Genomic DNA, 17829 nt, shown 5'->3' with positions numbered 1-17829 from the left:
CGATATAGAAGCAAATGTTGTGTGGTCACTCTGCTTCTAAGTAAATGAACCTCGAGGTCACATAACACTGGTCCTTTCGAGAACCAAGTTCTCCCGCGCTCGCGCAACTGCTCCACGGTCTGATATCGGCACAAAGCGCGCCGATCCCACCATTGTGCATGGACGCCGATTGTCGAAGGAATGTCCCGATTGCCATCATGAAGGATGGGAAGTTTGCTTTAAATTATACGTCGCGTACTACCTACGTGCCCACAATATGGTAGGTAAGTACATGATGGATTAGCATTTAATAGACATATATAAATTCAGATCGAATGTATAGTTTCGAATATTACCAGAAATATTATTGCAGAGTACCTTGAGTAATTCGCTGTTGTAGTTTAGTAATTTGTGTTCATTTTAATTTATATGTACTGTGTAAGAATCTAATTGGTGAAGTATAAATATATTGCCTAACACTTTATTGCTCAGTGCCTACCTACTTGAAAATGTTTGCACATTGAATCATCTTCTTAAATAAGTATGTTACCGACGCAGGCTACGTACTTCTTCTTGCCTATTTTGCCAAATCTTCGATTTGATTTTTACTGAATGGATTTTATGTAAACATATACATAGGTACCTAGTTATAAGGGTATTAGTTAAGGTTTTATACATCACACACTCAATCGAACAAAAAAAAATACATTTTTCGCTTTAATATTCAAAAGACGTAGGTATTTTATTTATTTATCTATTTATACTTTATTGCACAATACATGAAGAGTACAAACGGCGGACTTAATGCCAGAAGGCATTCTCTACCAGTCAACCGTGAGCCAAACCGAAAGATCTTAGTTGGTGCAGGGTCAGAATACAGAGTAAAATGACAAAAAGAAAATCACAAAATTATATAAAATTATACATACATAGGTATCTGTCCATTCATTTAAATATGACAACAATCACCGACGTTTTAATTTGAATTAGTACCTAATTTTATTTAGTGACTTCAAATAAACACCAGATTAAAAAAAAACTAATTAATTTCATACACAATAACTTCGCTCATCTCTAAGCAATTCGATCGGTAGAGGCCTCGTTCAATGGCATGTGTGTATTGTTGTTGCTTCCCACATATTCCTGATTAGTGTGATTACTCATCATATATTATGCTATTGTCCTTTGTGCTATCAAATACGCGCGTATCCTCTGGGGCTATAATTACGTTTCGAAAGCCGTATGGAGCGAAGGCCAAACATAGTGATTGGTGGAGCTTTTGTTTTGAATTAAAATTATACGTAGACTTTGATCATAATGACGATTAGAAGATGAAATTAATATTACAATTAATGTTCTGTTTTGCAAATAATTAAGAAGAATTCGTTATGTAACCAAAAATACTGCTGAAACAAATATTTTTTAGTCAGTAGATAGATAAGTATTATTATTTTAAGCGGTATTGTTGATTATTATCTATGTTTTGTTGTTGTTAAGCTTCGTTTCTAAGTTGTGTTGTTTGTAATCAATCATGTATATCAATTTTGTGACAAAAAAGGTAGATTTGACATTGTATTGTTGGACTAGCAACTATCGTACCTACTCAGTCTTACAAAATTTTAGCTAAGTAAGTATAAAGAGCCTTCCATACCCTGCCTTAAGTATTAAGTGGCTTTTTTCCTAATATGTCTGTATACCGACTGTACCTATCCTTACCACGGCCTGCGGGCCTATTGTCATCTAGCAATCGTTGATAGAAAAGTCAATCGAAACTTAAATAATGTATAATGAACTAATCACGTGACTTTTCGTCGCATCTGTCATTGTGATACATTTCATTCTTTTCGTTTGGCGTTTGTCAATATACGATTGTCACCTTGGCTAAGCCCCTTGGATAGAAAAACTAAGCTTATCGCTTATTATGACTATTACACGATAAAAACGTCTTCATTAATCTCATCTTAAGCAAGCAACACCAATCTTTAAACCACGATCACACATGGCCAACATTTGGTCCAACCCGGCACAGGTTCACACACATGTTAGCAATGATTAATGTATGACGAAACAGTTTCTTTACTCTGATATCGTAATGTGCAAGTTTATAGTGTCACTTTCCCTTGTATGAATGGTACGTAAAAAATATAGAAACACAAGCAATGCAACGTGTATGTCAAGGCAATAATTATTGCCCAATGTTTAGGCTTGGGAATTCTTTTGTTATGATTAATTAAATGGAGCTAATAACTCTGTGTGATTCCTAAGTCACATTATTGAGAAGAGTTAATTAAATAGAAAAATAAACAAACAATGGATGTATCGATGTAATGCTGTTTATGGAAGGTAATTTAACAAAAATATTTTTTTATCAAGCAAAAACGTCTACGAACGATGCTATGAAGCTTAGAATAAAATTAAAAGAGGAAAAATTTACTGTTTTGGGTGAAACTTGAACTCACGATACTGGATCGCTAGCCCATTGTTCTGTCGTCTGAGCTACCAAGACCGCACCCAAGGACAGCAAATAAATAAATATTTGGGGACAATCATACACAGATCGACCTAGGCCCAAACTAAGCAAAGCTTGTACTATGGGTACTAGGCGACGATATACAACCGTACATAGAAAACACACTTAACTCCGGATCAAATATCTGTGTTCATCACATATATAAATGCCCTTATCGGGATTCGAACCGGGGACCATCGGCTTCATAGGCAGGGTCAGAATACAGAGTAAAATGACACAGGGTAGTGACCCTGACCCCCGGTCTGGCTTAGTGGGTCACTACCCACTCGTCGTCGTCAAATAAATAAATAAGGCTAAATAATAAGGATAAGTAGTGTCGTGAGTTCGATTATCACACAAGACAATACATTTTACCACTAGTAAATGAACAAGCCGGGTGATTTCCGCGCGGGGTTTGATTTATTTTTGCTTTTTTTTATTATACCCAATTGTTAAAAAGCCAGAATAAAGGGTTATGAACTTATGATTTTACCTAACGAACTTATTTTGGTTGGTTAGCTTCAAAACTTAGCTGATGTATCAATTGACTTGCAAAAAAGTAAGGGATTAAATACAAATAGAGACACACCGTACCATAGTTAGAGTTTAAAAGCTTTCAAACGTTTTACTTGTTTAATTTACTAATAATTTGGTTAATATTTTAACAATGTTACTCGAAATTTAACAATGTTATCCGAAAATGTCACTAACACTCCAAACTAGTTGCAGGGGATAGTATTAATCCTCAGGTACTTCAAAGCAAGAATTTATGCAAACAGAGGGGTGTTAAGTATATTTGTAAATTTAACGTGTGTGTTTATGTAAGTACATATATAGTATAGGTATGTATATGTGTGCCATGATGTATGTTAGCTCCCAAACGAATAGTGATTTTATGCTTTTATTATTGAAAATTAACAATGGACTATATCACTTAATTTTGTCGATGATATTTAGTTTGTTTTAATAAGTACTTACCTACATATTAAACGTCACGTCATCTATCAGTGGTCGTTGATAGCTTTGCAGCCAAAGTAGACCAAAACAGAATGGATCAAGTAAAAATCTGTTGCATTTGAAACATTGCATTGATAGAAGCGCACTAAAATTATTTTTATCTTTACCCTAAAACGCCAGTCATAAGCATTATAAATATTAACAGTTTGAACTAGCCCTATGATCAGATTCGCGTTGGTCAAAAACACAAACAAAGGTAGGTGTATCGATCCACACGAGCTGGCACAAATAGAATGAATGAGTGAATGAAAATAAAATACACACATATCACATTAACCAATAAATTGGTGGCTCTGACTGTATACCGATACAGGTGTCAGTCTTACAATGAAAGTTTCAGTCATTCCATTCGTGCCAGCTTTAGTGAATCAACCAGTACTTCAACCATTTCAAAATTTACCTTTACATTGAGTTAATTTATGGAATGTTTTGTTGAACATTGCACGGCTCGCATTTAGCGGCAGAACGCAATAAGTTATTTTAGTACGTCATAAGGCACCTAAAATTAAACTAGACGTGCCCGTCATACATTGTTCTAATGCAAACGAGAATTAGGAAATGCACCAAACTCTGAATTTAATTTGAGTTATATGACATTCAAAACGAGCTCTTGCCTGAAATATTTAGGAACGTTAAAACTTAGGTTTGAAATAATTTAAGTGCTTAGTTTGCACGCGACGCTGAGCCAAAATGCGGATGAAATCGGCTTTACGAGCATATACCATATATGGTCGCAGGATAAATTATTATCACTGCAAGCTTTACGAGTATAGGTAGGTAAAGCTGCGTTATGTAAGTCGGTAAGTAGTTTATGTTATGCTAGGTTAATCTACTCGTATTATCGATATTTCTGAAATATGGTCTAATCTTTCAAATCGAGGTATCATATATTATATTATACTACACTTGATCACATAACTTTATTTATATTTTAAAGAGGTTATTAGTTCTATTCTTCGAGAATCCAGATATCACACACACACTCATCTTGGCCAGATAAACCCAAGATTAAACGTTGGCACTGTCTTTTATGGGACTTCCATTTCAAATGGGATATTTTTCGTTCGCCCAATATCTAGGGGTAAATATAAATTAAACGTGTTTCGGAAATAAGTTCCGCGGAACTCATTCGAGTACGGAATCGAACCCAAGCTCTCCGATTTAAGGCGCACTTAATTTGTGAATTGCTATATCGAGACGAACTGTCACATATACTCGTATATGAAATATCCCGACGGGATCCGAGGGATATCGATTGTCGATTTTGCCCTATCATATCTTTAGATGCTGGATCTTGTAATTATGTTGAATATGTTTGAATACAATAGCCGAGTACCTTTATAAATAAACATTCTGCTCAATTGGTAATATTGGTAGGATAAAAAGCTTGGAAACCATTAATTTTGATCCGATGTTCATTAATCACGCTATGATAGCGATTGTCATGGAGGATTTATTTCCAAGTAGGTAGTTAGTAGCCATTGTTGGCTACTTAGATTGCTGATATCGGCTTATTAACGAAATACATAGTTAAATCTTTTGATTTTCGGCACTCCTCATTTCATAAGCTTTGGTAGAAACATCATTAAACGGCATATACTTATTCTTTCCAGAGAAGTGTCTATATATTGGTCCTGCAGTAAATTAGGTAATTTTAACTTGTAGTCTTTTCAATTTATGAAATCCTTTATATGCTTATTATAGTGTTTTTCATAAGCACACGTTGTTTTGAATCTACTGCCATCTGAACTAGCAAAAAAGTAGAGTTTATACTACAAAATGCAATTGACAATATAAGCGACTCAAGTACGACTTACACACGTCTCAAGCATGAGATCTACGTTTCAATTGCTATATATATTATAATGTCGTAGAAACCATATACAATACACGAACACTTAAACGTCCGTTACGTTCCTAAAATGGCCCGCAACTCCCAGAAAGCGGTATGATTACCCAAATCCCCGCCTAGCCCCAGTATTTTCCACATTAAACAGTCCACATCAAGGAGTTCGAAATGGCTGACCGATTCCCGTATCCTTTTGTAGTTCGACAAAGCAAATTCAGGTTACGGAGATCAGAAGCGAGTATATCACGTCATTAAATAAAGCCCCGGTGCGTTACCAAGACCTATTCTTATCGCTTAACAAGTAGGTATCTCTCGCCTCTTTGGCACCAGTATCGTGCGACCTCGAATCATCTTCTGTTTCGTACTTAATTCCGCTTTCTCCAAAAGTATATGTGTATATTTGCACTATAGGCACAGTGATTTGTTTTTTTTCTTATCTTAGTTGCTACCTAGAGTCGGATTCTATGAAAATAATGACGTTTATAATGTCACAGCCTTACTCTTCTATTCAAGTTGGTACAAATTCAGCTTTGAATTGATCTATGTTTTCGTCTTCTGTATCCCCGACAAACTATGGTTGAGGTGTTTTCAGACATTATTGATCATGTTTTTATACTGCATCTTAATTGTTTTTTGTATATCAAGTGATACTATAGCCAAAAGTTGCCTGGAATTGATTAAAACAAAATGTATACCTAATACTGGTTTATAGCGATGTTCTTCAATAGCGATAGGAATTAGGAATACGTGCCTAAGTTTCACCTTCGCGCGGGCAGCGTGCGTAACCGTCCGCTACAAAAAGCCATAAACACATTACAGTTCACACTACATGAGACGTTTTTCATTTAAATCGGCGTTTTCGGGAGCGTACGTAAACAACGTAGAGACATTTTCTTTGATTAATAACGATCGAGAACAATGCGCTGTTCAGCAATATCCGCTCGTGTGGACCGTGACTTGCGCTCGCGCATCCGTTTGGCAATAAGTGGGCTTAACATCTGTTGAAACTGTTTAGCATCTTTATGTTATGATTCTGAAAATGAAATTAGATACCGTATTGAAGTACCGCCAGACGAGAATATTATGTAATTTGTAATATTCTTGAGGCCAAAGGATAATTTTTTTAGGATAGGTACTTGTCAGGTACGAGTATGTTTTGTGAGAAATCGTCTCTTCTGTACTAAAAAATAGGTAGGTTACTTTTTCGCTGTGATTTACGAGTATATTAGTCAAAGCTCAAGCGGTTTTGGCCTGTCACGAAAACTCTGGTGTCGTGTAAACAGACTGAGGACAGATCACGGGCGCTGTAACTATTTTCGCCATAAATGGGGCTGGCGGGACTCTGCGCTCTGCGACCGTGGTGAAGAGATTCAAACCATCGAGCATATTATACAGCACTGCCCTTTGCACTCTTTTCCAGGCCCCCCGGAAGATCTGTTTAAATTAACACCTGACGCAATCTCGTGGCTTGAGACCCTGAATGAAGACTTATAATTATTTTTATTTAGCTATATATTTGTTTGAAATGTTTATGTTAATATGCCATACGATTAAATAAATAAAAGTCAAAGCTGCCCCTGAGCTAATTTTGGTCTTCATCAAAATTGTGAACATTTTGATTTTCCGGAAGCAGGAAACACAAATTAGAACCTAATTCTGTTTATGCACCCGTAAACCTCCAGGAAAGCTGCACTTTAACCAAACCAAATTCTGAAACACGGTCAGCAGCTGAAAACACCATCCGCAAAGATAATTCAACCAAATCAGCTTTGATTACAAGTTTACAGCAACTTTCCTTTGATACTGTCCTGTCCGAATTTCCTTGATGTGATTAAATGTTCGCAGCCAAAGGGAAACTGGCTGGATACCTATTGAAAATGTTTACCGGAAGCTCCTGAACTAGCAGAGCACTCGACGGGCGGATATTAACCGTTGATTTGGTTCCGCTCGCGTTGGGTCAGCGTATCGATTGTCATTTGTTTTTCACGTCTATTCACCGTGTGGACAGGTTGTCACTTGATTGTTGTTAAAAAGTTGAGAGATAATGATGACAATATATTTTTGCGGCATTGTTGAATATTTTAGGACATGTCTTTTGATAGTGAACTGATCTCTAAATGGCACTTATGAGACATTAATGGGTAAACGAACTCGTTAGAAGCTATCTAAGTCTGTCTGATTAGATTTAACTCCTAATTAGTCTAATATCTCACGATCATGACATAGACGCTAGCATCATTAAATATTACTAGGCAATTTTGATGCAAACCACGATTGAGTGTGTCTTGAGTAAAGGTACATATAATTTTTAATCATGCACCGTCTTCAAAGACGGTTCCATAGCTTCAGAGTACTTCACTTTTAAAAGAAAAGTATGCAAAATGGAGTAGTAATTAAGCAATTTAATGAAATGTCTACACCACCATAACCTTCGTTTATCTTTAGCCAATCTAAGGGCATCTCATGTTATGTTAAAATTCATTAAGACCCTACAGCTGCTGAGCATGTCTAACACATAAACTAAAGATCTACATACGGTAAAAAAATTACTGCTACCTTTTTATCAGTAGCGCAAAAATATCGAGAATTTTCCCAGACTTCAAGTACTTTCATTGATGAAACCTCTCATAAATTACGAGCGTAATAGGAAAGTTCCTTCAAGTGAGTCTCGGTCACACCCCAGGGTTTCTCTCGGTTCTGCACATTGATCGCGGGTGTAACGTGAATTGCTAACCACAAGCGAACCGTGAATGTCTGGAGCCCCACAAATTATGCACTATAAACTAGGACGAGTCACATTTAAAATATATGCAAGCGTATTATTCGCAATGCAAGCTTCAGCTAACTTATGAAAGTAATTTTATGCTTTATTTTTTGAGTAATGGTTTAATCTTACGAGTATCTTAACTTATTCTTAAGTTCGTGTTAAACCAGAGGTTGAATGTGACTTTCTTGAAACATGTTTAATAAATAATACTCGTAATAAATAAATAAATATTAAAGGACATTATTACACAAATTGACTAAGCTCCAACGACAACGATATATATAATATATTATAATTATAAATACTTAAATACATATAAACACCCATGACTCAGAAACAAGTATCCGTGTTCATCACACAAATATATGCTCTTACCAGGATTTGAACCCGGGACCACCAGCTTCATAGGCAGGGTCACTACCCACTAGGCCAGACCGGTCGTCAAAATAAATGTTTACTAAATATTATTTGATATGTACGAATAACTTATCTGTAAAGTAAAAAAGTAACATGGGGCAGTAAAAAAAACAGTGGGCATAGGAAAGTTACGGAGTTCAGATACCAACTGAGGACAGTCGAAAAACTAGTTTTCAAAGGTGGTATGTTCATAGCCTGCAGAGTCACAGTATCTGCATTGGCCAAATTCCAATTAGTCTCTATAAAGTTATGGAAGTTCTAAACTTTTGCAAAATTGTACGGTCATTAATGGGATATTTTTAGACTTAAAAAAATCTATTATGGTAAGTTGGACTTTTGGAAAGTTTCTGACAGCATACTAGTAGGCGACTGGAGCGGTGTAGCCGGATTCCTCTTTCCTCGTGCTCACCAGTAGCTCGTATAGGATCACGATAATACTTTACTGTCATTACTCAATGCGAGTATGATAAAGGTCGTGGCATTTTATGCAGAACTCTCTGGGGAATGCAAATTGAACTTTAGTTCATTCCGTTTTCTGTTAGAATAATGATTGTGTAAGTTGCGTTCGGTACATTCGGTGTTTTAGTTTGAATCCGGAGTTGTTTTTGTTCGCTATGATAGAGTTTAATTTACGAGAGAATTATTTGGAGGGTAGTTGTACTTTCCTTTGAAACTTTCGGCCACCATTTATTTGGTTTCGATGAATTGTGTCCGAACTTTGGAGAAAGCTTTAAGAAGTTCTGATAGTAATAGTAGACCATTTTTACATAAGACACATTTAATCTGGCAAGCTATTAAACAGTAAATTTTCTATTTGTGTTCCTGTATCTATTAGCTGGTACCTTAAACGTAGAAACTGAATCATTCTAATAAGATTTTATATACCTAAAACATGAGCCTTCTTGAGCTTATTTGGGACTTAGTCGATATGTCTAAGAATGTCCTATAATATTGATACATTTTTATTTTTCTGTGTTTTTGCAGCCAGTGGGCATCTACCGCGGCAAATACGAATGGGCGAACGAGAACAGTCCGATGGGAGGCGACTGCTCGCTCTGGGTCCGAGCGGCCACTCTCGCCTTGGACGATGGACAGTGGCAGTGCCAAGTCACTGCTAGCAACTATGACGTGCAGGTAATACAATATTTACTTTATAATGTTATTTATACCAAAGTTTATTGTGTAGATTGCATTGGATTATGGCATAAGCCACGCACACCGCACATGTAAGCCACCCACTTGGTTTACTGGTGATATTACTTATATATGAGTCGAGGCGACTTTACGTAGCACAGCGGCGTAGCATTGTGCACTGTAGCGAGTTTCGCTTTTACTCTGCAACAAGAGTACATTACGATACAAGTGCGAAAAATAGGAAATTCGAAATGAGTGGCGATACATTAAAACAAGACCGACGGGAGTGTTTTCAATCGACACGAGTTGCGAATTACCTATTCGCACATGTATCGTACAACGTTTTGCAGTACATATGGCCGTTTAAATATTCGACACAGTGAAGAGTAAAGTAGCACCATATGTACTGTAAAATATTTAACACATTAGGCAATGGCATACCATAAAAATATATGCTAAACTTGTGCAAACCTGTCTCCATATTGAAGTCCATAGCTTCAAATCAACCGTTACGTATAAAATTGTTGTGCCTCTAATTATAAAACTACTACTTTAATATATAACTTTTCAGGATGCCCTATCTAGTCCCCCCGCGGCGTTAGCAGTACGTGTACCACCACAATCGCCCCGGATTCTGTTTAACGGCACCCTCATTCTACCGAATCAGAATATCACGGTGCCTGCTGGTTCAAGGGCCACCGTGGTCTGTGAGGCCCGCTACGGCAACCCACCAGCTTACATCGAGTGGTACTTGGGTATGTAATAGAATATATAGTACATTACGATACAAGTGAGAAAAATAGGAAATTCGAAACGAGCGGCGATAAATTAAAACACGACCGAAGGAAGTGTTTTAAATCGACACGAGTTGCGAATTACCTATTCGCACTTGTATCGTACAACGTTTTACAGTACATATGGCCCTTTTAATGTTCGACACAGTAACGTAATATGCTCATTTTCGCACTAGTGCGGTAAAGTAGCACCATATGTACTGTAAAATATATTACAACACACTAAAACAAGGTAGCAAGACCTTATCCACTGAAATATCAAGTCATCACAAGGTGATTCTTTTCTAACTTACAATAAAATATATGCCTTAAATTTTTGAATAGCAACGATATTCGTTCAGTGTTTAAAGATAAACTTATTGTTCCCGAAAAGGAAGGCGCTAATGGCGCTATAGATTAAATCACATATTTTCTAGTGTATACACCTCTTCTTGTCAGCTCAGTAACTGATCATGTTTCACAAAATGTACTATTTGTACATTCTCTTAGTGTTATTTTATCATTATGTGCAATTGAATTATCAGATCAACATTACAATAAAGTTTCACATCCATGTATATTTCACGCAACTCGCAACGATCATCGTACCGTGGAAATCTTGAGACATATGTAAGCAATTTTAAAAGCAATAGTTAAAGTATTCTCATGGGGTTATTAATCAATTTAATAATATGAATCATAACAACAAGATCACATTAATCTTGTTTGCAGATAAAGAACGCTTGACCGCTTGGAGTCAAACCAACGCATCAGAAGTAGAAAGACCTCGAGTCTGGGCAGCGCGATCAGTTCTCGAACTGGGAGCAACGCGAGCTTCCCACGGCCGACAACTAGCCTGTCGCGCGCACCACCCGTCATACCCTTCGCCCTACTACCGGGACTCGTACACCATGCTTGACGTCACTTGTAAGTATCCAGGCAATCGCATCCGTAGTATCCGTAGTAGAGCTCGAGTTTCGGCAGCAGCTATTCTGGTCTTTTTTTATTATTTTTATTTTTAATGATCAATAAGATCTGCAAACCCATAGGCAATGTATATTCAGCAATATGTTTTAACACTTGTTTTCATTTGCGATCAAAACTGAGCGAATAAGGTATACAAAGACTTACCTGTATACATTTCTCTCTTCAGTCGTCCCAGTGGTTTCCATCAACGGTGCAGACCCCAGCACACTAGCGAATCTCGAAGAAGGCAACAGTGCTTTAACTCTCGAGTGCCGCGCCGACGGCAACCCCAGCCCCTACGTGTGGTGGACCAAGAACGGACAAGTCATCGCTACTAATGGTGCTAAACTTATCTTGGCACCGGTCATGAGGAATCATTCGGGTAAGCAATAGTGTTCATCAACTCTAAATTCAAGTACACTAGCCTTAAAGAAGATGACAGTGGTTTAACTCTCGTGTGCCGCGGCGACGGCAACCCCAGCCCCTACGTGTGGTGGACCAAGAACGGACAAGTCATCGCTACTAATGGTGCAAAACTTATCTTGGCACGGGTCATGATGAATTATTCAGGTAAGCAATAGTGTTCATTAATTCTAAATCCCAGTACACTAGCCTTAAAGAAGATAACAGTGCTTTAACCCTTGAGGGCCGCGCTGACGGCAACCCCAACCCCAACGTGTGGTGGACTAGGTTCTGACGAGTCATCGCTATCTACTAATGGTGCTAAAATTATCTTGGATCCGGTCATGAGGAATCATTCAGGTAAGCAACAGTGTCAATCAATTATTTAGTACGCCAGGGGAAGGGTTAGAACGAAGTTTATACAAGCTCCTATTCAGGTAAGCAATAGTGTCATAGTCATAGTATTTACTCACGAACAATACACGTATTGTGTTTAAAATACATCCTTAAATTAAATCATCAATTATAAATCTAAATCCTTGAAGAAGGCAAGTTTAACTCTTGAGTATCGAGGCGAGGGCAACTCCAGCCCCTACGTGCGGTAAACCGGGATCGGACAAGTCATCGGTACTAACAGAACTAAACTTATACTAGCTTCTGTCATGAGAAATCATTAAGGTAAAAATTTGTGTCGAATTGCTCAGTTCTCCTGGCAGCGACTCAATGATACTACTTAGTTATTCTATTGTACTACTAAAAACAAAGATAATGTGAAATAGAGGTTGATTGTCAAAGAAAACTTTGTAGCCACAGTAAATTTACTGCCATCTTTCGATACCTGATTAAAACTTTTAGAACGCCATTTGACTTTGATCCTTATTGTTTCACTGATATGTATTACATTTTTTTAATATCAAAAAGTGGCGCCATTTAATAGATCATAGGCCAAAGGGATGGTGGCATCGTTTTGAGCGATGGCGCTATAACCTTTGGGTTATGCCCGATAAGATGGCGCCACTCAAATGGCGTTCTAAAAATTTTGATCGTGTTGAAAGATTGCTGTAAATTTATTATGGCCACAAAGTTTTCTTTGCCAATCCACCTCTATTTCAAATTATATTTGCTAAAAGGTACCTACTTCAAACACTAAAAGGTAGCAGGCTTACCTGGTGGTCTACGCTGACTGTACCAATAACCGTTTGAAATATTTTTCAGGAATCTATGGTTGCCAGGCAAGAAATTCAGTCGGAACATCCGATTCAGTGAAAATCGAAATCGATGTCAAATGTAAGTGTAACAAATTCTACTAGTACTCTATTTATAACTATGAGCACAGTATAATAATGACTCATTTCGTATACCTATTTCTTATTTTTGTAAATTGTAGAATTACATTTTGTATTTTATATATATATGCTATATAATGAAATCAGGCATTAAGAAATCTGTTTTTCCTTCAGATCCTCCCAGAGTGACGTGGGTGGGTCCCGATACCGTGGTTGAGGCCAATCTCTTCTCCCAAGTAACTCTGGAGTGCAAAGCCGAAGGGAACCCACCGCCCTCCTACCAGTGGTATCATAAGTAAGTAGTCCTACTATTTATATACAATTATTTTTGTGGAAGATTAGTCAAATTTGCTACGCAAGTGCTTAGGCAAGCTTTTCCACTCACATTGTTCTTGATATTTGGAATAAAATGGCAACTTAAATAAAAAAAAATAATACCTACTTACCTAAAAGTCCATTATCTATATTTCAGCCCCAACTCAGCCCACCTGAACGCGATGCCCGAGGACGGGTACCCGATATCGTCGACGCCGCAACTTCAGCTCCAGAACGTCTCGTACAGCCAACACGGCCGGTACATCTGCTTGGCTATCAACCAGATTGGATTGGAAGACCGGTAACAATATTTACTTACAAATAGTTTTCGTACGTCGTTTGCACACTATATAAATATTCAGATTTTGCAATGGCGATGTTAAGTAACCAGTCTTATTCCTCATTTATCAACTCCTTTATATTCCTCAGAACGCATCAATCCGAAGCCGTAACGCTGAACGTGCTAGGTCCACCAGTGGGCGCAGAGACGTTAACCGCGAACGCATGGAGCGGGTCCGAAGCCAAAGTACACGCGACTGTGTGTGCCGACCCTCCACCTCGACGAGCGGCTTGGTTATGGGGCAGTCTGCGACTGGACGTGCCTTCTACTATAGGTATGTAAGAAACAATATACCCAATTATTCTTCTCGTGTCGATGGCTTCAGACTGTGCGGGACCAGAAGGTAGCGACATTTATCGCCCTGTCTGTCGCATCACGGAGGTCTTGCTCAGAGCAGACATGCGGGCATACTGGAAAAGAAAGCATGGACTCCACCCTCTGGGGAGCCGCCCCACATGGACATTGGGCGTCTGAGCGTGTTACCTACTGTATCCAAAGTGTACCACCTCCAGTTGGCCAGAAACTGGAGCAGGACTTTACGAGTAGATGATATTCTATAACTAACCAAAGGATATTCCCTGCGAGCTCACCAGCAGGCTTGGAGCTTTTAAGAGAAAGAGTCCACGCTAAATTCAAGTTTATTAAAGCAGAATTTTATGTGCATTATCTTCAAAGTGGAATGTCTACTGGTTACGCTTGATATTTTATCCTTTACATACCCTTTACTCTTCGCATTGTGATGCTTCCATTTAGCTAATTATAGGTTAGGAACCCTAATTGTTATCTTGGGAAGTAGTATTTTCTCTTGTTCGTATAATTTTCATTTATTTTTATTACAAGACAGCCTTAAACCAACCCTTAAATTCCAGGTCGCTACCGAGCACTGGAGCCGACGGGCGCGTTCGGCTGCTATCGCTACACGCTCCTCATCTCTGGCACTAGCACATCTGACGCGCGCGTCTACGTCCTCCACGTGGAGAACGAGCGCGGCTTCTCCTCGCATGCCGTCTCGCTCACCGTCCACGGTAATTAGTTCTGTCCTGTTCTCTCATTAAACTCTGCCAAAGATATATTGATTAAGTAAGACAATTTAGTGCTTCGAATTTGACAGGTAAACGAGATGGCGCTGTACATCTCCATACATTTTGCGGTAACTCTGATTCTAAAAAGTTGACGTTTGACAATTCAGTGACCGCAAAACATATGGCGCAGTACAGCGCCATCTGTTTTGGATCTCAAACTAAGGGGCACGTTTTTTTGTTAGACTTTACCTCTCTATTACAATCAATTCTCTTTGACTCAGCTAAAAGTCTGTAATGCTTCGAGTACAACTTCACCTAAACAATTTCTAACATAACACAAGAACTATAAGTTATGCTTCACATCACTTCACATTCTGATTTTTATTGTATCTCATTGATACTGCGACAGTACACTGTCCATTCTGGTGCTTAATTTTAACCCGTGTAGGGTGCGCGCCTTAACTATATAATTATGATTATCTAACAATCTTACAATTAAATCAATCACATCTCATGCTTGTATGCCTATTCTCTAACCAGTACCGCTAAGTAATCCCATTCTTACAGATAATTTTCTAACAGAGACGGCGCACGTGGCCCCGCTGATCGCTGCGGCGTTAGTGATTGCGGCGTTGCTGGTCGTCGTGTTCTGCCTGGTCATCCGGTGCCGGAGAAGGAGAGGTTCGTTTTGATTTAATAATACACCGTAAAACAATAGGCAGTGTGAGTGAACTGTAGTAATGACGAGAAGAATTAATGTCGAGCTTAAGTTTCCGATTTAGGCCACTAGATGACAGTTTTAATGCGCAAGGGAGCGTGTGTGAATTGTAGGGGGCAGCACTTTTTATTTGTGTAAACAAGGCCTTCTAAATCTTCTTCCTAGATAATTTTCTTACACATTGTGTAAATCCAATACGGGCAATAAATCAAACCAGACGTAGAATTTACCCATGTAGTCATAAATTAAGAAGTTATTTTAAGTTACAGTTAATTATGACCCTGTAGTTATTTTTTTTAAAACTGGCTACAGTTTATTTTTTTCAGTGGTTTATTTCATGCGGGGTTTGAAATAATTATAAGTTTAATAATGTTTTCGAATTAGTTCAACTTTTGTTTTCCAGCGAATATTTGTATGTAGCTCAAAATATTAAATAGCTATAATTATTTTTCTCTTCTTTTACAGAGAGCGTTGAATACAAGACTGATGATTTAGATAGGTAAGTTTCAAGCAATATCTTCCCTAAGAAAGTACTCATATTTGGATCTAAAAAAACTCCTTTATGAATTTTAGATCCATTTGCGAATTACTCGCGTGTAGTTTATTACGATTTCCAGCACAAAACGGATCTTTAAAAGCACTAAAATTAAGGTTGTCACTAGACACTATTCAAATATATGAAGAAGTATTTCCCTCCGCAGTGAGAAGACGGTGCTCCCAGCGGACGCGGTGTACGCGGGGCAGGCGCCGGCCGCGGCGCCGCGCTACTCGCCCGGCGCGCTGCAGGTGCGCCGCGCCGCCGTCGTGCTGCAGCCCCCCACCACCGTGTGACGCACAGGTCCTGCACCTACTAACACTCTGCCACGTTGTAGGCTCATAAACAACTCTCACGCACACTGACACCGCGAGTGCGAGCGAGACGTCATCGTACGCCTTGTCGGATGAAGGTGTCAGAAGCAGGGATCGGAACCGGTTTTTTGCAAAAACATCGAAATAACCATATATTTCGGTTTATTTTATACTCTAAATTTAGGATTCAGTTGTGTTTTCAGATAACGACTTCGTATTATTAGATTGCCTAATTAGAAATGAAGTAATTAATAAAGAACGAAAAAATACCGTTTTCGTTCCCATACAAAAAATACCGGTTTCCGATCCCTGGTCAGAAGTCAGATTTACGACGCTTCGAGCACGATGGTTTTGGCCCGACAATATTCTAACCATTGAATAAGTTATGGTACTTAGGTACGGGAGGTTGCTTCCTGATTTTTTAAACGATTGCCTACTCAAATGAGGAGAGAGAGAGAGATTATATTATTTGTGAAAACACAGGTACGATGATCGATCTTACAATTCTTACATAAGTTTCGTAGTCTCACCAAGCTCTGCCAAAAGTGGCGTACTATACTTTAAACATAAAACATGCATCATATTAAAATATATAATTTGTAAATTAAATATTAAATCTTAATCATTAGAAAGGATAAATGCGCAAACCTTGACGCGAATGGCGCTGCTATCGTTAAAAGCATGGCTTTAGAAATCTGAAATCCGAAGAAACTTAAACCATAGATTAAGAAGTTTTGTTTTGTTCCAAGATAATGCAAACATTTCTAGTAAGTCTTACCCTGAATACGCTTATAATAAGTACCTGTATAAAATAAGCAATAAGTTCGAAATACCTAAAACACCCCAATTAAATAACAATTTAAATTTTCCGAATGCCTTTAATAGTTTTAATGAATGATAAAATAGATTGTTTTGCTTTTGAAGCATCTTACGAAATATATTTTTAGCCACAAAAGGCACTAAATATACACATTTGTATGACTAACATTTTACGTTACTACATTTTTTTTTTGAAATTAGTAACTATGCACGTAATCATTAGTATGCTATCATTTCAATAAGAAAAAAATACACAGATAACGTCAATTTCGGTAGTCCTAGAACTATTTCATAATTCATAACAGCACTTGTTATATTCGTTTGTTCCACACTTCATTAATTTTATCTATTCGCTGGCAGAATTAATCTAATCTAACGGTACCTACATTAGTTGCCTAAACAGGAAACCCCGTTATCAACGTTGCAGTTCAATGGAAATAAGGGTTGAGAAAGTTTAGTACATAACTTCGCCTTAACTAGCATTAAATCAACTGCAGTTATCGATCGCTATACATTGTATCAAGGGTATATTCAACATTTAAATGATTTGGAATAAGTTTTACTATAATTTTCATAATAAAAAAAAAATTATAAGGCAAAGTTGGGTGACGAAAATGGCTTATTTTCGATTTTTTTAAATACCTACTACCTAGGTCTTTTAAGCAGC

General features: G+C 37.9%; 1 protein-coding gene across 4 annotated transcripts in view; it reads left to right on the top strand.

The window, feature by feature from the left end:
- The window catches only part of LOC133524418 (hemicentin-2), a 237384-nt gene that overhangs the window by 43638 nt on the left and 175917 nt on the right, over positions 1-17829 (top strand). For 2 of the 4 annotated variants that reach the window (XR_009800374.1, XM_061860415.1), the window contains exons 3-14: positions 9523-9672; positions 10244-10427; positions 11178-11372; positions 11599-11793; positions 13029-13100; positions 13274-13394; positions 13572-13715; positions 13844-14028; positions 14624-14779; positions 15344-15457; positions 15960-15993; positions 16196-16280. Coding sequence is in view for 3 of the 4 variants with exons in the window: in XM_061860415.1 (XP_061716399.1) it covers positions 9523-9672; positions 10244-10427; positions 11178-11372; positions 11599-11793; positions 13029-13100; positions 13274-13394; positions 13572-13715; positions 13844-14028; positions 14624-14779; positions 15344-15457; positions 15960-15993; positions 16196-16280 (1635 nt within the window). In the remaining variant the exon portion in view is untranslated. Of the gene's footprint in view, positions 1-9522; positions 9673-10243; positions 10428-11177; positions 11373-11598; positions 11794-13028; positions 13101-13273; positions 13395-13571; positions 13716-13843; positions 14029-14623; positions 14780-15343; positions 15458-15959; positions 15994-16195; positions 16333-17829 lie in introns of all 4 variants that reach the window. The other 2 variants (XM_061860416.1, XM_061860417.1) reach the window with 2 other exon arrangements.

This window comes from Cydia pomonella, chromosome 13 (genome assembly GCF_033807575.1).
Source record: "Cydia pomonella isolate Wapato2018A chromosome 13, ilCydPomo1, whole genome shotgun sequence".
NCBI classification, from domain to species: domain Eukaryota; kingdom Metazoa; phylum Arthropoda; class Insecta; order Lepidoptera; family Tortricidae; genus Cydia; species Cydia pomonella.
Note: the sequence above shows the minus strand (reverse complement) of the source record. Positions and strands in the feature narration are given on the sequence as shown.